At 40.9% G+C, this 22,116-nt stretch overlaps 1 protein-coding gene across 3 annotated transcripts in view; it reads right to left on the bottom strand.

Moving 5' to 3' along the window:
* XRN2 (5'-3' exoribonuclease 2) overlaps positions 1-22,116 on the bottom strand; it is a 78,608-nt gene that overhangs the window by 34,207 nt on the left and 22,285 nt on the right. For all 3 annotated transcript variants that reach the window (XM_029061832.2, XM_029061831.2, XM_029061830.2), the window contains 16 exons: positions 20,343-20,401; positions 20,176-20,265; positions 18,326-18,398; positions 18,174-18,224; positions 17,490-17,647; positions 16,832-16,906; positions 16,601-16,734; positions 16,454-16,511; positions 16,261-16,368; positions 11,481-11,525; positions 10,221-10,352; positions 6,721-6,839; positions 4,391-4,526; positions 2,761-2,868; positions 2,590-2,679; positions 1,914-1,986 (listed from right to left, as the gene is read on the bottom strand). In XM_029061832.2, the coding sequence (XP_028917665.1) occupies positions 1,914-1,986; positions 2,590-2,679; positions 2,761-2,868; positions 4,391-4,526; positions 6,721-6,839; positions 10,221-10,352; positions 11,481-11,525; positions 16,261-16,368; positions 16,454-16,511; positions 16,601-16,734; positions 16,832-16,906; positions 17,490-17,647; positions 18,174-18,224; positions 18,326-18,398; positions 20,176-20,265; positions 20,343-20,401 (1,509 nt within the window). The remainder of the gene's footprint in view (positions 1-1,913; positions 1,987-2,589; positions 2,680-2,760; positions 2,869-4,390; positions 4,527-6,720; positions 6,840-10,220; positions 10,353-11,480; positions 11,526-16,260; positions 16,369-16,453; positions 16,512-16,600; positions 16,735-16,831; positions 16,907-17,489; positions 17,648-18,173; positions 18,225-18,325; positions 18,399-20,175; positions 20,266-20,342; positions 20,402-22,116) is intronic.

Here is a 22,116-nt window from a genome sequence, read left to right on the forward strand (position 1 = left end):
GAGGGCAGATTTCAACAAGGTTTTAAAGGTGGAACTGACAGGATTTGGTTACCGAGTGAATACGTGGGGCGAATGAGAGAGATGAGTCAAGGATAATTCCAATGCACTCTCACTATGGGCAGCGAATGTTCTACCAACTCTGCACATAATCACCACTCGGTAAATACTATCGATTGATTTGTGAGACAGGGAGGATAGTGGTTTTGTCTACAGTGACGGGAAGCTTGAAAACCCAAGTCACTCTTCTTTCCTAGCTGTGCAGCTTGCAGTAAAAAGCTAGGTACCCTGGGCAATGGGCTTCCATTTTCAGTGCGCTGGATTGCTGTTGCCCGCCATCACTCCAGCCCTTCCGGGGAAGGCACCGCTGCTCTACCCCCAGCCCCTGCCCCACCGATCTCTGAAGAGGGTATGGAGGTGGCGGCCGGGAACTGAGGGTGAAAGGGACCACCAGAAGACAGCACAGACAGGGAAGGAGGCAAATGAACCTGGCCACCCCCACTGACCTCAGTGAACTAGGGCAAGTGGGATATGGGCAGCAGCAACACCCATAACCCTAGGGCAGTGGTAGGATAAATCTCAGGAAAGCCACTGTTGTGGCCACAAGAGCAGCACTACAGCTGTCTCCTCACTTTCATTCACTCAGTTGTATTTACGAGTGCCTACTGTGTGCAAATCACTGTTCTAAGCGCTTGGGAAAATACAACACAACAACAGTGATATTCCCTGCCCACAGTGAGTTTACAGTCTAAAGGGGCCCCTTTCTTGTCTGCCTTCATTACGCTGTTGTTCCATTTTTTGAGTAGAATCCTCAGGCTGCTGCGGCCCATAATTTACAGACCCCTGGCCCAAAGAGCTCAGCTCAAATGGATTGGTAAAAAATTGCACCCTAAGACCTACCTCAAACTGCATCTTTCTGAGGAGGAGCAGGCAGTGTTTGGGTCCTATCATCACTTAGATACTTGGTGGTAGATTTTCCCCATTTCACTTTGCCTGCATTGTCTATCTCCCCTCAGGTCAGTTTTTCTACTTGTTAGTAATGCTGATAAACACAGAGTTTTTGAGAAAGGAAGGCTGAAGCTACTGGATAAAAAGTGTTTATATAAACTGGGAGTTTCCCATTATTCAGTCTGAAATTAGGGAACTATGCATACTAGCTTACTTAGACTGTGAGCCCCATCTGGGCCTAGAACTGTGCCCAACCTGATTATCTTGTATTTACCCCAGTACTCAGTACAGTGCTTGGCTTAAATACCACAATTATTATTAGTCTCACATGTGTTACTGTATCTAATATTCATTTAGCTACCATTAGCTTACACTGAGTGCAAGGCAATTTTAAATTTGATGATAACCTTCCAGAGAAACTGTAGCAATTAGTGTGGAGAAAGGGTAGAAAGTCAGGCAGATAAGGGAAGGAAATTAATAAATCCAATGAACCTCTGGGAACAACTAAAATAAAGCATCTAGTTCATGACTAGCCCCAATTCTTAATGGTTTAAGGAAATCCTCAAGTCTGAACCAGTAGGCATCTCTATTCTTTACACTGTAACTCACAGGTGCTAATGATCTTCTGATTGAACAGACTGAGATCCATTAATTAAATGCAAAAGAGACAAAAGACATAATTATATACTAAAGCTGATAGCAAAAAAGAATGGAAAAATGATTAATCTATTTCAGCCCAATTTTCTGTTTTAGAATGACTGCTACAATTACTACTAATCACTGCTAATCCTGGGTCAGAACTAAATCAATTCATTTTTCACAAAAAATATACCTTCTCATGAAGATTCATGTGCAAGTTAATAAATCTCATTAGTTTCTAGTTAGCAAGTTAGTACTGTTTGGCTCATTAATTCTCTCTTGAAACCAAGAAAAAGATTTTAGACACAAAAGAAAATCCTAAATTTTACCTTGCCATGCATATTTCTTCCCATTCAAATCAATAGCAAAATCTTCAGGATAGAAGTCGATTATACTGGATTCCTGCACACGAACAAAATAAAAAGAATTAAAATCAATTACGAATGGCTTACATCTCCATCACAAACATATGTAACTCTAGTATAATTTATTATGGAAATTTCTGCAATTTCTGACAGAAACTAGTGTGGCTCATACACTTCAATAGCCTACATCAAACATTAACCAATCTTAACACTGTCTCCATTTTAAATATTAGGAAACAATTTCAAAGTTAACAGCTTTTAAAAGAACTCTACTCCTATATTTTGACCACCGTCAGTTTTCATTTTCTACTGCACCAGGTAAATGACAACCATTGCTTTAGCTCTTCGAGAAGCCATGAAGACATTTAACCAACAGCTGGAAGACCAGGGATGGTAGAACAATTTGAGAAACATTTCCAGTGAACCTAAAGTAGTTGTATACTGGGTGGAAAAGGTATTCATGGGTAAGGAAAACAAATAAAATGTTGTTTTTTTCCTGGAAAAACAAGCCATGAAAGAAGCTGAGAAAATGCCTTTCACTGTTTCTAAAAGTTCCCAAGGCAACAGTGGTAAAATTTAAGAAAAATACATTTCAGCCCAAGGTTTATGAGAGGGTTCAAATGGTGAAAATGATTCTTACGGGATCACTCATTAGCTTCCGCCAGGATGGAGGGAGAAAGTTGCCACTTGCAGCTGGAAATACTCCCATAAGCTGTTCCAGGGGTCTAAACTGCAAGAAATAATATGCTCAACGTGTAACACAAATTTTTTATCTCCTCTAAGTTGGTATGAACATCATAATTCAACTTACCGGTTTGGTGCCCTTCTCAAAATCAGAGGGCATGTCTGCAATGCCTTCAAAGTCTGAAGCAAAAGGTGCATAATGGAACGGATAATACCACTTCCAGGAAGCACAACCCTAACATCGTAAAAATGAGATTACATTAGTCTGTGGGTACAATGAGTATTGTGGAAATGAAGCTTGTCCTTAGTGTAATCATCCCGTCATATCAAATTGGATACAAAGACTATTGATATGCTGATTTCCCTCTCAATATTTTTAAAGATATACTCCTATGTCTATTATATTTATACTTTTTACAGAAAAGGAGGATTTCACTGAAAAAAAAAAGATCATTCTGGGAAGTGCAAATCATAATGGTGCACAGATTTTTTTCAAAGACGCACAAGCAGAGTGACTATAATAATCACAATGCCAATTACCAATACATACATTCAAGATTTGAGCTATCTGAATTTAATTTAAAAAAGGGGGTGGGGGAGGAGGGGGGTGCACATTTGATTTTGGGTAAATATCCAAAAAAACAAAAAACCCACTCCTATATTCATATTGGACAACTTAACATACTAATACATATAATGGGCAGACCATGGCATGTTTGAGAAAATTAGTTTTCTTAAAAATAAAATTGTCCTACTCTTTTGTCCATTTCCAATGATAAGTTTGGAAAATTTGGAGAAAGACTAGTACTAAATATATAAAACATGCTCTTAAATTGAATCACTAAGTAATTCTCATTGGCCTGGCTTTAATACGGACAAATTATTTGCTAGACAAAGGATCAGCAAGCATACTCTCAATAGTTCCTAAGCACAGAGAAATGGATTTGCCCCCTCTCAATTATCTTTGCTTTATGCAAGACCTAAATTCCACCCCCCGAAGCATCATTTAAATGTTTTTAAAATAGTGAAAACCTCCACGACCCCCACCTTCATGAGAGAAGAAATCATCTGCTTCTACTATAATTTGAAAAAGTATTTCAACACTGAGCACAACAAATTTTAATTTTAAAAGGAAGAAACCCAGCAAACAAAACATTACCGACACTGCTACCCCTCGCTATCTTTGTTGCTTAATAGGTAAACTTAATCTATTCCCAGGTCACACAAAATTTAACTTGCTTTGCTCTCAGAGCACGAAACTAGTTATTAACTATCAGTCCTACAATCCCCAATATGTCTAACTAATCTCTTGCCAATCTGACATCTCAATTATCAAAAGATTTAAATCAGATACAGATTACTTCAATTACAATGCACTTCATGTAATATCACTACATTATATGGAGAACATTGGCATAATTCTGTTCCTTTTCAAATTCTTACTAGTCTTTTGCATGCTTTTTGCCCTTTGTTCTGGCATTTGGACTTTGATAATTAATTCTACTAGCTATTCATCACTGCACTCTATTCTAATATAATGAACTTTAATAATTTGAGCTAGTGACACAATGCAAAAGCCCAATAACAGAGTGTCTTTCTCCAAGGAGCCCAAAGCATCATCGTCAAGGATAATGAATGTTAAAGACACAAAATTCTGCCTCAGGATAATGCAATTCAGTTAAGAGAAACACAAAAATGCTTTGATGACTTTACAGAAAGATTTGTCAGAAGTTTGGAAGGACATGTTCTTTTGATACCTGGTAATAATATCGGAGAACCCAGCACAGGCCTTCAACATAAGACTGCACCACTTTACGGCGGAACTTCTCATCAGCTGCATCAACATCAAATTTATTCTTATAGTATCTCTGCTTCCAGCCAGCTTCCCATAACCTATTTATCAAGCACAGTTAGTTTATGCTTAATTCACGTATCTGCGTTAATGGAAAATGCTCTTATTAAAGTATTCTGCAACTAAGCTAAACAATTAATGCTGAATGCACAGATTAAGAAAACAAAGACCATTATTTTTACATTCATGGAGCTATGTGACACTATGCTCAATGACTTATTTTAAAAAACTCAAGTTCTCATATTGGCTAAACTGACCTAAAAGAAATAATGAAACCCAGAAATCTTTGCCTTTATTTCAATAAATCTGGTCCATTCCTTCCAGACAGTTATGGAGACCCTGAGGAACAGGGACCCTGTCTAATTCTCACCTTTGTAGTCTCTCCCTCCACTTAATACGGGGCTCTGCCACTGTAAGTGAATGATGGCATCTAAGTGCTTACTATATGCCAGGCACTGTACTAAGCGCTGGGGTAAATACAGGATGATCAGAGTCTTAATCCCCATTTTACATATGAGAGAACTGAGCCACAGAGAAGTAAAGTGCCTTGCCCAAGGTCACACAGTAGACGGTGGCAGAGCTATTACTACTGCTAAACATGCAAACAATTAACACATTCCGGCATCTTAAACCTTTTGACAAGGGCTAACCTTTGATTTGAAAAATCTTTTGAAAATGAAAATTAGAGTAACAGGCAGAGTGTAATGTAAAATAGTAACACAAAGCCCTCTGCAAGACTTAGTTTCACCAAAAATAGCTGAAGTCAAAGGTTCTTTTGCGGTACTTTTAGGGATATTCTAATACTTTTCACTAAAAATCTCTGATGTCTTGCAATTCATCACTACTTAAACTGCCTAACTTCTATTTAGAATCCATCTGTCCTGGTAATCACACAAGTTATTATTTACTACTGCCTCTGTACCATCCATTCTTCTGAACTGAATTTAAGCCTCCCCCAAGCACCAAATATTATGAGGAAAATGCCCCAGAGAGCATCATGGGAAACTCTTAACTTACCAAAAAGCTTGAAGCCAATTTCAATTTTAATAAACAGGGGCTAAAATTCATGGGGAGGCCTCCAAATCTTAAACAACAAAAAAAGCTAACAACTGACCCTGGCTATATTTACAAAGCAAAGGCAGGGTCAACAATTTGCATGCTAAAAACAAAACAAAAACACCCACTGTGGTCAGTTTCTCCATTTAAAAAATAACACTGATTGAAGTATGAAATGAAAATTTGTCATTTTCTAGATTTCCTAAGAAAACTCACTAACTGTTCTCATTTGGAGCGCAAGATTCAAGTCTTGTTTGGACCACACGTGGAAGAGGGAGTGGTAATCTCACCGAATCATTAACCTACCTCCAAACTCGAATCGAGTTTATCGAACAATCAAAATAAAGGATGGAGTAGTCGTGGATGGACAGAAATTAGGTACACTAGTACCCTGTGCTCTCCCTGCCACATCATCTCTCTCCAGGGAACTGTGCGTACCGGTGAAATATGAGCCACAAAGCACGGAAGGGGGAAAAAAAAGGATTAAAACGGGTGCCAAGTCGGTTGCTATAGGGCCGATTTGGGGAGCATGGCCAGTTCAGGGAGGTCCGAAGTGATGAGAGTCTGGGGCGTAGAGTGGAATAGACCACGTCCGGGGAGCTGAAGGGGCCAGAAGGAAGCCAGCCAAGGCATGGCAGCAGGCCCAACATAGGAAAAATTATTTTGATGAACGTGTGGCTCTCGGCTAGTTCATCCTAATATGACCATACCTAGAGGGAAAAGTCTTCTTCCTTAAAGTAATGTACTTTTTCCTTGCCCTGGGCAGAGAAGCTTTGCTATTTATGAAATCAAAATAAACTATACCGTGTGTCCCAGCATAACTGAACTTTATGGGTTAAACAGCTTAAAAATTCCATCTCAAAACAGTAACATTCAGATCACATAATCAAAGCTAAACACTGAATGTCTAGCCAATCTAGTGCCTGGTCTCAAAGGGAGAAGTGGCTTGGAGGACAGAAACCAGCACGCATACTAATCTAGATACTTAGATTTAACAGCTATAGCTTACACATCTCACTGGAATTTACTGAATATTCTAACCCTCCACATTAATTACTGGTGGATAAAAAGATCACAGAAACGCATCTGAAGGCACTGATGCTCTAAGCTAAATGGCATTAATTAGACTGCATCTATTTCAGCAATTTGCTAACAAAGTGCTACAAAAAATGGCTTCACCTGACATTATCCTCTGGCTCGGGTTCACTGTCACTATCTTCTACTTTCCGCTTAATTCCTCCGGCTGGAGACGGGGACCCATCAGAAGTGAAACTAGTATTGGGAGATGCTGAAGGACTCTGGGGACAAAATTATGGCACAACAGAAGAAAAGGGTTTGATTACTGATTTTCAATATGGTTTACATCACTTGCAATATTACAGCTCTCATTACAGAGGAAGCTCAGGTTGTCCAACAAGCAAACAAAACAGTATTTTCTCTTAAAGAACCATTTCAAAAGTTAATATGATTCACTTGCACGAAGAACACAAACCACAAATGTTACCCTGACTGAACTTCTTTCCCTTTAAATGCTAAACCTAAAGAGTTCCTGAAGTAAGAGAATAACATGTTTTGGAACAAACCTGAGACACCAAAATGCTTTGAATAGTTTACTTGTTTTCAGGGAGTTTCCCCTATTAACCAATATTGTCTGTGTTGAATTTGTGAAGGTTAAAATTATTTTCTTCTAGTCTTTACAGTTGCAAGAGCTTTTTACAAAAACACAATAGGATCATTTGAATGAAATTTCTCTATTAGAATAAAATTAGATAGGCTGAAGTTTAATATAAAGTTAGGTCGATATGTAACCTGAAATCCAAGATGTCTCCAATGACAAACTCAATCTACTATACGATTCTTTCTTACACTACACCCAGGAAAAAAATACAGCTTCATTTGTTTCTAAGGAAATGGATCAGAAGTGGCATCTGATAATTTTTAAAAGTACACACTTATTTTTCAACATTGAAAAAAACTAGAAAAATCCATGTAAGAACCAAACAACAGAATCTTGTAGAACAACCTCTGAGAGGGCAAAAAAGAAATCCAAACTATAAATTCAAAATACTAAGGTGGCAAAAAAATAAACAACCCCAAGTCTTCCAAATGAAAAAAAAAATCAACAAAAAACAAACCCACAAAAACAAATAATAACCACCCCTTCCCTCCCCGGCACAGTGATATCTCAAAGCCCAAAATGAACTAGGACTATATAAGAAAAGCTTGGTGAGTGTGTGATAATCTATAAATGAACCAGACAGCGAACTATTAGACTATAAGGGTCTTGAGAGCAGGAATCTTATCTATCAACTGTTCTGTACTCCCCCAAGACCTTACACAGTGTTCTCTCTGCACAAAGCTCTTAATACCACTGAATTGATAGAGAACCTTGAAAATCAGAGATCTCAGAGAGAAGTGAAAGAAAACAATATATTTAATAATCAATATTAGGGTGATACTGAATTGCATGTTTTTTGAATTGGATTTCCCTGATGGGACCTTGTGGGAAATTTCTAATTATGCTGTCAACATTCACAGGTTATGATAAACATTAGGGAAATCTGGATCCTAATTTTTTTTTAATTACATTTTCCACTCACAAGTGATGTAAATAAGCACAGTTATTAAAAGACAGGCAGGTCCAAACTGTTGGTGGTTTGGAGGGCCTCACTTTGGAGGCTGGCCCTCCACTTACGGCTTTTCATTCCTGAAAGGTAAGAAGGACTAGGACATTGCTAAAACAAACTGCTGGAAGCTCAAAACAAACTTCAAAAGCTATGTAGACCAGCCATGCTAAGAACTAAAACTTGCAACGGAAAGGAGGAAAGGGAGAGGTTATTTGGGGTAGATGACAGTGTTAAAGAATGACAGAGGATTCAAAAGGGCTTTTAGGAAAGAGAAACAGGAGACATGTGCAAGGAGATGCAATTAACTTCAGTTATTTAAATGAAACATTTTGACTCTTTGGAAGGTCAGGTTGATTTTCTAAAAACAAATGCAACTCTATTAGCACTCTCCCCTACAATCTAGTTCCTACTTTTACATCTACCCAGTTCCTACTATTTGAAAAAGTTAACTGAGCGTAAGACTATCATATTTGTGTGTTTGTTCTTGAGAAGCAGCATGGCTCAGTGGAAAGAGCACGGGCTTTGGAGTCAGAGGTCATGGGTTCGAATCCCAGCTCTGTCAGCTGTGTGACTCTGGGCAAGTCACTTAACTTCTTTGTGCCTCAGTTACCTCATCTGTAAAATGGGGATGAAGACTGTGAGCCCCACGTAGGACAACCTGATTCCCCTGTGTCTACCCCAGCGCTTAGAACAGTGCTCTGCACATAGTAAGCACTTAACAAATACCAACATTATTATTATTATTCTCTGTCCACCCCCCCCCACCACCCTACCCCATTGCAAATGAAAATTCCTCCCCACCAAAAATGCCAAACCATATTCCTCTCTTCCTTCCAACTCCCCCAAGGACACTGGACCCAAGAACAAGCAGTCTAGATGGGGTAGTCAATGAGTCAATTATGGCGGTCAGGGAAGTTTTCAGTCAGGTTTATACCATGAACACCTCCCTCCTCCTCCATTAGTTGGATTTCTTCAACAAATCCCCACCTCTCCAGAGGGTCATGACATCTCATCAGTCACCCATAGCACTCTGCCTCCATCAGCCCTCTGACCCATCTCTCTATCTCTGTCTCTCCCCATCTAGTCCTTACTTCGCTTTGCTGCCTGAATCATTTTTCTAAAAAAAGCATTCGGTCCACATCGCTCCATTCAAGAACCTCTAGTGGTTGTCCATCCACCTCCATGTCAAACCAACTCTTTGCCCTCAGTTTTAAAGCCCTCAGTCAGCTCGCCCCTTCCTACCTTTCCTCGCCGATCTCCTACACACCCAGCCACAACACTTCGCCCCCTCCAACACCAACCTACTCATTTTACGTGGATCTTGTCTTTCTCACTGCCGACCCCCTGTCCACATCCTGTCTGGAACTCTCTCCTCCTTTATAGAAACCACCTCACCTTCAAGGCCTTATTAAAAGCACATCTCCTCCAAGAGGCCTTCCCCGATCAAGGCCTCATTTCTGCTTCTCTCTCTCCCTTCTGTTCTACTTATTCACTTACAGCTGTACCTTTTAAGCATGTGATAATCATGCTCCCAGCCCCATGGCACTTATGTACATAACTGTAACTTATTTTCATGTCTCCCCCCTAGACTGTCAGATCCTTTTTTCCCCACGATATGGTATTTCTTAAATGCTTACTATGTGCCAAGAACTATACTAAGCGCTGGGGTAGATATGAGAAATTCAGGCTGGACTCAGTCCCTTTCCCACACAGGGCTCACAGTCTTAAGTCCCATTTTACAGATGAGGTAACTGTGGCACAGACGTTAAGTGACCTGCCCAAGCTCACACAGCATATAAATGGCAGAGCCAGTATCAGAACCCAGGTATCTCTGACTCCCAGGCCTGTGCTCCTTCCACTAGGCCATGCTGTTTTGTACTCTCCCAAGCGCTTAGTACAGGGCTCTGCACACAGAAAGCAGTCAATAAATAAAAATGAATAAGTACATAGTGTTTCTACACACGATGGTGTGACCAGTTGTATTTTACTTGAACATTACCAATTAGACACACATTAACGACAGACCAATACGGAAAATAATATGCCACTTACGGAATTATTTTGCATTCTCATTTCGTAGGCCGCTTGCCTCGGATTACTGGCTACTTGAGAACCAGACGAATTTTTTGCACCCAGGGGTTGAGGGGTTAATATTCCTCCAGGAGTAAAAGCTGGATGATCCCTCTAGCATCATTGAAAATACAGAGTTAGAGAAATCGAGATGGGCAAGCAAACACGGCTAGAGGAAAAAAAGACCAACTCTAAAACATGCTGAAATTGAAATAATACTGTCTTGGCTTATTTAAATAAATTCCCCAGATTTATCTTCAATTTCAAAATAAATGAAGGACCATTTCTGGATAACCAAAACACCAACTCTTAATCAGAAAAAAACAAATATCAAAGCCAGGGTGGAAGGTGAGGAAATTCTTATTTTTTGTCAAAAACAAATTACAACTTTAGATTACAATTTATGCCTGGATTTGCTAGTTAAGGACATCTGTAAGAGAAAACTGAAAGTCAGAAAGTATTCTGCGATTTCGTGTTTGCTTTCAAGGCTAGAGGAACATGCGCACGCTGAAAAAAAATCCACGTGCAGCAGTAATGCAAAAAGAAAGCGGCCGTACGCCAGGAACCGTCTTTATGACAACAGATCTCTCCTGAGCCAATCTCTGGTAACCCAAAATGACTTACTTGGCTCTACTGGCTGAAGAGCCCAACTTTATTCATAAGCACTGCTACTATAAATGCTAATGAACGATTTACAAAAGGAGCTAAACTAACCCAGACTTGTCTGGGAGAGTGAAGGGGAGTAATTCCACTTCGATTAACTTTAGCATCATTTACTTCCCCTGGATCTGGCCTAGATGAACATATAATAGGATCCCTGTTGCAACTCATCTTCCGTGGGATTGTGCCCCTTCCTCCCTGAATATGCAGCTTCTGCCACCACCAAGGTCTTCCATCATTCCCCTCAGAAAATGGCAAGCTAATCCAGTGGCATGTCAATTAAAATGCTGGACCTGATGTGAACTGCATATTCTTGGGAAGTCGCTGATATATTTTCAAGTACCAACAACTAGACTAAGAAAAGGCATCACACAGCATTAAAACTGTTCTTGGGTATCACAAAAAAATGAGTTTCCTCATTTTTTCTCCCTAAGCCCACTCCTCCCTTGCACTTTCCTATCTCTTTCCATAATACCACCATTATCCCCGTCCCGGCTCTGTCATCTTTGACTCTCACATTTGGTCTTCTGCTGATCCCCAAGACAAAAGCGTGGAATGACCGAGGAATCCATTAAAACTTACTTTCATTCTTTTTCTTTTTTCTTTCTGTCGTCTTTTGAAGTTTTCCTGGGGAAAAAGGGAAAATAGGTAATAAAATAAGGCTTCCAATAATTGCTCAGGCAATTCATACTTTAGTAGTCCCCTTAGAGTGGATACAAACCAAGCGTCTGCTTGTAAATCGCATCTGTGTTCTCGCCTTTCCCCTGCTTGGTCTTCCTCAAGGGAAGGGATTGTGTCTTCTGCTTTTGCTCTATGCTTCCAAGCGATAATAATAATAATAATGTTGGTATTTGTTAAGCACTTACTATGTGCAGAGCACTGTTCTAAGTGCTGAGGTAGACACAGGGGAATCAGGTTGTCCCACGTGGGGCTCACAGTCTTAATTCCCATTTTACAGATAAGGTAACTGAGGCACAGAGAAGTTAAGTGACTTGCCCACAGTCACACAGCTGACAAGTGGCAGAGCCAGGATTCGAACCCGTGATGTCTGACTCCCAAGCCCGTGCTCTTTCCACTGAGCCACGCTGCTCCTACGCTAATGACGGTAAGCAATCCCTTCATTCAATCATATTTACTGAGCACTTACTGTGGGCAGAGCACTGTACAGAGTGCTTGGAAAGCACAATTCAGCAACAAATAGAGATAATCCCTATCCAACAACAGGTTCACAGTCTGTCAGGCAACATAATTTGAGCACCCACTGTATGCAAATCCGGAGTGAATCAAAGTACGAGACAGACCCTCTCCTCGAGGCTTACAAAACTACTAAGGAAGACCAAATCTAGATATATAAACAAAAAAAAAAAAATCCACAGAACACAAGCAAATGAATATAAGCAAAAGAACAAATATTATTTATGATGATTACCTTTGGGCAATATCCCGATCTCTTTTCTGTATTACCTGCCCAGAACTATCACATAATGGAAAGCATTTGCATTTTTTCTTAAAAAAAAGTCTCTCCCACCCCCTCTTGCCTCTATTAATTTAAAATTAAAAGAAACAAAAAAATCCATGTCACTAAAATCATCTGCATACAAGGAGAACAGCTCAGTAAAATCGGGGCATCAGTTTCCTCATCCGAAAAAAGGGGATTCATACTTGTCTTAACTTCTACTTAGTCTGTGGACCTCACGAAGGAATGTGTGTACCCTGGTGATCTTCTATCTACCTCCGTATCTAGTATAATGCTTAGCACGTAGCAAGCACTTAAGGAATACCACAATTATTATCAAATCTAATTATTGATTTAACCATTTTCTCCAAACTGATCGCAAACTCCAAAGGGTACTTCAAAACACTGTAATGGGGGATGGCCACTATGGTAGAAATAAGAATTCCGTTTTAAGTCACAAAAAAGTGATTGCTTTGGCCAAGTTTTGTTTGTAGCTACTCATATGTGCATGGGTTTGAGAAGGATGGGAAAGGAAGAGAAAATGGGAGGAGTGATTGGAAAGTTCAGGGGACAGACATTACAGGCAGGAAAAGTGTCTGCTAATTTTTTTGTATGATACTCTCCCAAGCGCTTAGTTCCGAGCTTTGCACATAGTAAGCACTCAATAAATACCACTGATTGAGAGGAGGCATTTCTGATGAAGCTTTTGAGATTTTACGATGCAGTCTTTGGTTGAAAACCCACCTCTTTTAAATGCCAAATATATTTCCAGTGCCTATTAAATTCTAACCAGTCAGTCATATTTATTGAGCACTTAATGTGTGCAGAGCACTGTATTAAGTGCTTGGGAGAGTACGCTATAACAATATAACAGAGTTGGCAGATATGTTCCCAGCCCACAACGAGTTTACAGGGGGAGACACATTAATATACATAAATTAAGGATATATATGTAAGTATACACATAGGACACTACAATACCAGAGCAAAAAGAAAATCCATTTCATAACCACTATATGGCAAAACTGTTTTCTTAGGGAAGCGGGTTGATGAGCGTGGCATATTTTCTACTTCTAAGGAATGTGGTCATTCAGAGTAGTTGTTCAATATGCTTTTTCACTCCATGATTACTGTCTTAAGTCCCCAAGAGATCTCAGCTTGAAAACTTAGAATCATGTACGACCACAGTCCTCACGGCCCCATTAATACCTCCTTTGTGATTAATTTTGTTGGATGCTCAAGGGGCGGTTGTCTCTCCATTCCTCTTTGGATATCCCAGCCTGAGTGCATCACAAGCTATGAGCAGCCCCAGCACCCAATTACCAAACAACCTGAGCCTAATGGGCAACGGAGGAGCTGCTGGGAGTTATAAGAGCAATAAAGGGACTGTGATTTCATTCAATAGTATTTACTGAGCGCTTACTATGTGCAAAGCACCATACTAAGGGCTTGGAATGTACAATTCGGCAAAAGATAGAGACAATCCCTGCTCAATGACGGGCTTTTAGTGCAGTCAGACCTTTTACTAATCATCGATGACCTCTTCAAAATATATGCACTGAATCTTGTCCATCACTACCTGAGTTTTCTAGAGGCTTTATGAACAAGTTGCTACCTGCTGGAATTCAGCAAGACTTCAGCAGCCAGGATTTTAACAGAACAAAGTGAAAAAACACCACCAGATAGATTTTTGATCTCTTCACAAGGTCACACTGCTTCTCCAAGATTGAAACCCCCGTGTTCAGAGGAGTAGTAAAATTTGTGCTATTATTATGTACTGTAATACATGATCTAGTTAGAAGAGCCCGGGACAGAGTCTGAGGACTTGGGTTCTAACTCTGCGCCTGCCAATTGCTTGCTGCGAGATCCTGGGCAAGTCACTTAACTTCTTTGTGTCTCAGTTATTTAATCTGTAAAATGGGGATTAAATCCTCCTTCCTCCAATATAGACTGAGCTCAACTTAGACGGTGACGGTGTCCATCCTGATTAACTTGTATTCATTCATTCATTCAATAGCATTTATTGAGTGCTTACTATGTGCAGAGCACTGTACTAAGCGCGTGGAATGTACAATTCGGCAACAGGTAGAGACAATCCCTGCCCAATGATAGGCTCACAGCCTAAACGGGGGAGACAGACAGCAGAACAAAACAGAACAAAACAAAACCAGACAACATCATCAGGATGAAGAGAATCAAGGAGATGTACACCTCATTAACAAAATAAATAGGGTAATTAATATATACAAATGAGCACAGTGCTGAGGGGAAGGGGGAAGAGCAGAGGGCGGGGGGGAGGGCAGAAGAGGGGGAGCAGAGGGAAAGGGGGGACTCAGTCTGGGAAGGCCTCCCGGAGGAGATGAGCTCTCAGTAGGACTTTGAGAGGGGAAGAGAGTTAGTTTGGCGGACATGAGGAGGGAGGGCGTTCCAGGACAGCGGGAGGACGTGGGCCAGGGGTCAACGGGGGGACAGGCGAGAACGAGGCCCAGTGAGAAGGTGAGCGGCAGAGGAGCGGAGTGTACGGGGTGGGCAGTAGAAGGAGAGAAGGGAGGTGAGGTAGGAAGGGGCAAGGTGATGGAGAGCTTTGAAGCCAAGAGTGAGGAGTTTTGTTTCATGCGAAGGTTGTTAGGCAACCACTGGAGGTTTTTGAGGAGGGGAGTGACACGCTCAGAGTGTTTCTGTAGGAAACGCTTTATCTACTCCAGTGCTTAGAACATCGCCTGAAACATAGTAAACAGTATGATGATGATGATATTTACAGGGAGCAAAATGTTTGAAATGGAGCCAGTGGTAGGGTTCTCTACAATCCTAAAACCAGCAATAGAGTCCCGTCTTTTTGCAATGGCTACACCTCAGGACTTAACTTGCCGTCCCTGTACCAACTGCTGCTGCTTCTGCTGACCCCTGGCACTGCCACCTTTTCAACCAATCAACCGATGGTATTTACTGAGTGCTTACTGTGTGCAGAGCGCTGTAACTAAGTGCTTGGGAAAGTACAGCACAACAAGAGTTGGTATTACCTTCCCTGCCCAGCATGAGCCTCAGGGGCTAAAGGACTGTAATTTTTAGTCCCCTGATCCAGGCCTGCATTCGACTCCCTCCTGGGATCTCTCTTTCATTCATTCATTCAATTGTATTTATTGAGCGCTTACTGCGCGCAGAGCGCTGTACTACACGCTTGGGAAGTACGATTCAGCAACAAATAGAGATAATCCCTGCCCACAATGGGCTCACAGTATAGAATGGGGCAGACAAACATCAAAACGAGTGAACAGGCATCAATAGCATCATTACAAATAGAATTATAGACATATACACATCAGTAATAAAAATAAAATTATAATTATCAATATGTACATATATATACAAGCGCTGTGGGGCAGGGGGTAGAGCAAAGGGAGCGGATCGGGGCAACGGGGTAGGGGGGAATTTAGTGGCTTCACTGCCCATTCTCTATCTCATCTCCATCCAAATCACCACCATGGCCCCCAGTCTGTCAATCCTGCCCAATGCCCTCTGTATTCTGGGCTTCCCCTAAGAGTTGAGCCACAGTCCTCGGCCTTTCTCTCAGCAGCTCCCTGGCCCCGACGGCCTTTCTCCCACACCCTTGAAAGAGCTAGGTGCTTCAACTGGCTCTCCCCTCTCCTCCTCGCCCCTTCAGTTAACAAAACAAAAGAAAGGGGAAAATAAAGGGTCATCTCTTAAGCATAGTTGGCCATATGCACAAATAGGAATATCATGACCTTTATAAAGTGTCACTGCACCGATTGCTCTCTCTATTACACTAGTGTCTGATGAATTAAGGCAGCACAATAATGCACTCAGAGGTTAAAAGTATGATCATGGGATAATTACATTCTATTAAATACATGAGCCATTTTAGCTACCGCAATAGAAACAATTTACCTCATCATCCTTCCTCTTTTTAAAAATGCTATCCTCTACTTCGCCAACAGCCAGCATGATCATCTGTACTCTCTGTAGATTGACATAACCACTCTCTGTGAGGTAACCCTGTAAACGATAAACACACATGTGAATTCTCTTCTCAGAATCACACCAAAAACACTATGCTAAAACCATTTAAATTTGAACTTACCCCCGTTTTATGCACCACACTTTTGTAGATGTTAACGAGACGGTCAATTGCTCCTTCCCTAAGAGCAAGGGAGACATGGTATGTACTCAATATGATTTTTTTCGATGCTGAAAAGTTACCTGTGTAACACAAAGGAGCTATACGTACCTGATCTCTAAGGATGGTAAATGAGGAAGGAAATCATTCCCCACAAAGAAACACATGAAGACCCAATCGTCAATGCTTCTTTCAATATCAAAAGGAAATGGTAGGCTAGCCATAGTTAATTCTTTTTCCAAATACTGCAACAAAAATCCAGGGTCAGCAAAACATACTATAAGTTAGTAAATCCTATTAAAAAGCACATTATTTAAATTGGTTCATTTTCCTCTTACATACCTCACGGAGGACATTTAGCCGAAGGTAGATAAATTCCCCTTCAGAGCAAGGAAGGCTATCAGCAAGTTCATCAAACTGCAAAGGAATTGGGCAAGAAAATGGACTCACTTCAGGGCCATCTTAAACCTAGACTAACAGCTCCTACAAATCGACGGATAATTTGAGGATCAGGCTTTATCTGAGTTTAACGTGATGAGCACGAAAGTTGGCTGTAGCAATTCAACATGGGTTTCGGAAGAACCCTAGGGGATCAAGGGGATTTTTAATAGAGCCGGGATGTTGTTTGGTTGGTTGTCAAGAGTTGCTGATCACTCTCGGCTCCCATCTCTCAGTGTCTCTCCTTCTTCTACGCTGTCTCTGTGGCCAATTCTACCACTCTGCCACAGCTACTGGTTATGAGATGGGATCCTTAAACTCGTTACGGGGTAAGTCAATGATCACCCGTGGGCAGGGAATGTGTCGGCCAACTCTGTTGGATTGAAGCACTGTCCCAAGTGCTTAGTAAGGTGCTCTGCACATAGGAAGCTTTCAATATATACCACTGGACTAGAACTGATTTTGCCTGCATGAGAAACGTGCTTCTTCTTCAAAACAGTCCAATAAAACCCTCCTGCTCGCAAGTACAAAATAATAAAACCGCGATTCACAATGAAATTACCTCTCCTTGTTTTTCTCTTGCCAATCCTTGACAGTCCTTGACCTCATGTCCCAGCTGGTTGCACAGACCACAAGGTTTTGGCTTGTTGGGTTTGAATTCTTCTCTAATGATAGTAAAGTTTGGTTCGTGTGTGGCAAGTCCCAGCATAATGAGATCAGCTATGAATTAGAAAAAGTCATAATGGGAGGATTAAAGGTTGTGTCTACATTTCAATGGCATGAACGGCAAATTATAGGGTGTTAATACTTTTATACTATCAGTGACTCTTGAGTAATGAAAATTTTAATTTAGTAGACAGTGAAGATATTTTGCAGAATCTATATGTGCACCACTGTCAGTAAACAAGGAACCATAGATTTTTACAAGGAGTTCTTGAAAAGGGGCAGTGTAATAGGGTGAAAGAAGTCTGCCAGGCTTAAATCTGAACTGAGAGTTTTTCAAGAGGAAAGAGCATTAGTTTTAGTAACATGGCCTGAAGGTGCATCTATCGAAAAACATTTAGAAGGACAGATAAATGGTAAACTCGAAATAAAATCTCTGTTCTGTACTCTCTTCAGAAAACAGAGTACTACTTAAAATGTTATTCACTGTTAAAGACAAAGACAATTAAAATTTCATGCCTACTTGAAAAAAAAAATTACCTAAAACATCAGAAATAAATATATTCTTAATAAAAAGACTCACCATCTGCTCCACATAAACAGTGATGAGTGTTTGGATCGTGATTAGGTTGAGCTAAACAAAATGGAAAAAAAAACAAATAAACCATATGCATTCAGGCATTCAGATTCTCTTTTGATGGGAAGTGTTAATATTAATCAAATGGTTGAATTTACCTCTTTGCCGTCTGATATAATCCATGATTTTGTGTTCTCCTTCACCAGGAGCACTAGCATCAGATAGAATAACCTGTCAAATAAAACAGTATATTTATAATGTAAAGTAACGCCTGTTTTATCTTCCTGTTAACAGAGACGACCTTGACCATTCTTTGAAACTGTCAGAAACGAGGTAACCTAGCGGAGTTGTGTCCTCGTTACATGAGGGGCTGGAGAGACGGAGACAGATATTCACGACCTTGGCATGAGCAGCAGCAGAAGCTGCCAAGCGCAGGTAAGAAGACACTTCAGCTAATAAGACCACAACTGCCAAAGCCAAAAGCCAGAGGCAGCATATGGCCGCCAAGGAGAGTGAACTCCATTGATTATATCCTTCTCTGCTCTTCCTAAAGCAGTTACGTATCTTTCTCTTTTTTGGCTGGGCTCCTTTGCAGAGAGAAGAATTCCAGGAAGCTACAGCAGCCACAGCATTGGTGGCTGCGGTTTTTAGATTCTTTCCTTCGGCTGCTTTGTTTCTTGTCGGGCTCTCAGAGCTCTTGCCTCTCCAAGAGTCCAGCAAGAAACAAGGCAGCAGGAGAGGTAAGAACAGAAACTGCTGCCGTCAACCGAAACACTTATTCTCAGCGCATGAAAAGGATCACTGCCTTCCATATTCAGGCTGCTCCAGTGTGCTTAACCTAAGATGACACCTGATTACTGTTCCAATCACACAAAATTAATTTGTCCATCTTATAAATAATATTGTCAATTGCATCACTGATATCAACAATGGTATTGAGGGCCTACTGATTGTGAAGTACTGTAATAAAAATTGTGGAACAGAAGGAAGATGATCACTTTTAATCAGTCAATAAATCGCTTTTTATTTATTTGCTTATTTATTTGATTAGTTATTGAGTGCTTACTGTGAACTGAGTACAACAGAATAGGCAGACACCAGCCTTGCCCTCTAGAAGCTTGCAATCCGTTCCCTCTAGGTGCAGTGGGCAGATAAGTATTATTTACAAATAGTGAGAGCAAGAAGAATAAATGTATCAGAATGCAGTTGCTGGAAAAACTGTGTATATATGGAACATATGCCTACATTCATAAGCCCTGAGACTAGGAATGACTAAGTGCTATGGATGGGGTTGGTGGGTTGACATGACCGGCGTGTTGTGAATTAATCAGGGAAGATCTCCTAGGGGAAGTGGGCTTTTACAGGGGCTTTGAAGTAAGCTGTTTGGTGGGGGGTTTTTTTCCTTGGGGAATAGGAGAGAGGCAGGAAAGAGGGAGAAGAGTTCCAGGCTGGGGACACATCACTTCATGCTCTTCAACACCGTGTATTTATTCAATAATGATACTCTGCAAGACAGACCTACCAAAGTGTAGAGCCAGTGTAAGTCCACAGTATTTATATGCGGACAACTAATTAATGTAAAACTTCACTAGGTTACCACCACCCGGCCAAGTTTTTAGGCTTCTGGGTGGAGAAAGCCTACTTATTTATAAGCCAGTATTAAAGACCCCAAATAATTTCTGAGTAATTCTGAATGTTAATTAAAATTAATCAGAATTTTAAGCATTTTTGAAAGCACTCCCAATTTCACCTTTGGCTACTTCCTTAAAATCATTCACTTAACACCCAGATGTTTAAAAAACGCAGCTCCTTTTGGGTGATAGAAGAAAATCTACCTCTTCAAAGTGAAACAGAGATTTAAGCCACGCAATGCACCCCATTTTCAATAACGCCATGATCTTTTCTTTTTGTCTGACACTAATCTATTATTATGGAAAAAATACGTACACTGCCCAGTCACAGCACAGGAGACCCTAATCTTCTTGAAGCACCCAAATGTGAAACTTACCGTCAAATTTTTCCAACCTGGTTCATTATTTAAACGATCAGCAATGTAATAGCGAAGGCATTTAGCAAGATTGTCCATGAACTCTGTTCCCTAAAATGATAGAAGAAAAATAAATTAACCTGCCATTTAAGTGTTACCAATAGCCAGCAGAGTACAAAACTACTTACTGGTGTAATACAGTTGCTGTCAAATCTTTCTTTCACTTCTTCTGGAGGAAGATATCCACCTGCAAGGACAGCCAATAATTTTCCCCCATAAAAATACGGTAGGACATTAGAATGATGACAGAAATTCCCCGCTGAAGATCAAATTGATCGAACTAACTTCCAGGAAAGCAAAAGCAGTTCATCCTAGGATATATATCTTACCTTTTCAAAAACATGGCAGGGCTACCATACATTAACGAGAGTGTAACACGATTTGACTATACTGCCTCTTAGGTGTTTTGTGAACATCAGCATGGTCTTCATGACACTCTGCTTACTTGTCCTTGGAACCTGGGTTCTAATCCCAGCTCCAACACTTGTCTGCGGGGTGACCCTGGTCAAGTCACTTAACGTCTCTCTGCCTCAGTTACCTCATCTGTAAAATGGAGCTAGGGACTGTGCCCAACCTGATTAGCTTGTATCTATCCCAGCGCTTAGTACAGCACCCGGCACATAACAAGCACTTAACAAATGCCATTAAAAAGAAAACAACCAAAAAGCCCCCATTTAGATGATTTCTGGAAGTTGAGCACCAGGCATCGGGACTACCTGAGGGTAGGGGGTGCACAGGGATGACTACCTGAAATGTTAGAAATAACACGTCTGGCCAAAGAGGCAGCCTAGAGGAGCAAGATTTTCACACTGCTGGTCCTTTAAAGTATTTTTCCAACAGTTCACTACCACAGTGCATGTAGGTAGCTTTTCACACGCAAACAGTGTTCTGACCCTGGCATGGGCCAGATAATACCTGCTGTTTCCTGGACCTTGACCCTTACAACCTCAATGGCCAAGTTGCAGTGAGAAGGGCAAACTGCTATACAAAAATTGGAGTTAAGCCTGAGAAACAAGCCACTTGGGACACTACAAGTCCTATAAATCGAAAATGGATGAGTGCGTGTGGATATCTATCACCTACCGCAGCGCTTAGGTCAGTGTTTGACACATACGAAGTGCTTAACCAATATCTTTTAAAAAAAAAAATAAAACAAAACACTAAGGGCCTGCACTCCTGGTACAAGCAGCTCTCATCTTCTGGCAGCTAGCTTTGCAAGAGTGGAGCGGCAGAAGCCAGAAAAACACAAAAGCTGAAGCATGAATTCTGTGCATAAGTGCATCCTCTCTCCTACTTCCCAAAGAAGCTTAGCGGTAAGATGTTTAGTTCATGCTGTTTCAGCATATGTGCTAAAGGCAGTAAAGAATTAAAATAGGTCCTTCAAACCCTTTTATTCTTACTAGATTTCACTTCTAGAGAGAGCATGGTTTAGTTGGAAGGAGTAGTGGGCTGGAAACCAGGCATCTTGACACTGCATTAACCTGCTGTTAGACTTCAGGGCCCGTCACTTAATAATACTAATAATTATGGTATTTGTTAAGCGCTTGCTATGTGCTGAGCTCTGTTCTAAGCGCTGGGGTAGATACAAGGTAATCAGACTGTCCCATGTGGGCTCACATTTTTTAATCCCCACTTTTACAGATGAGGTAACTGAGGCCCAGAGAAGTGAAGTGACTTGCCCAAGGTCACGCAGCAGACAAGTGGTGGAGCTGGGACTAGAACCCACGACCTCTGACTCCCAAGCCCGGGCTCTTTCCACTAAACCAAGCTATTTCTCACCTAAACACCTAACCTACCTGTGCCTCAGTTTCCTAACGAAAGAATAAATGACACCAAGCCATGTGGGTAAAAACAAATGTGTTCACTGAAGTCTCCATACTCTTACCATCCTACTACTCCCCA

The sequence above is a fragment of the Ornithorhynchus anatinus genome, chromosome 1, assembly GCF_004115215.2.
Source record: "Ornithorhynchus anatinus isolate Pmale09 chromosome 1, mOrnAna1.pri.v4, whole genome shotgun sequence".
Lineage (NCBI taxonomy): Eukaryota > Metazoa > Chordata > Mammalia > Monotremata > Ornithorhynchidae > Ornithorhynchus > Ornithorhynchus anatinus.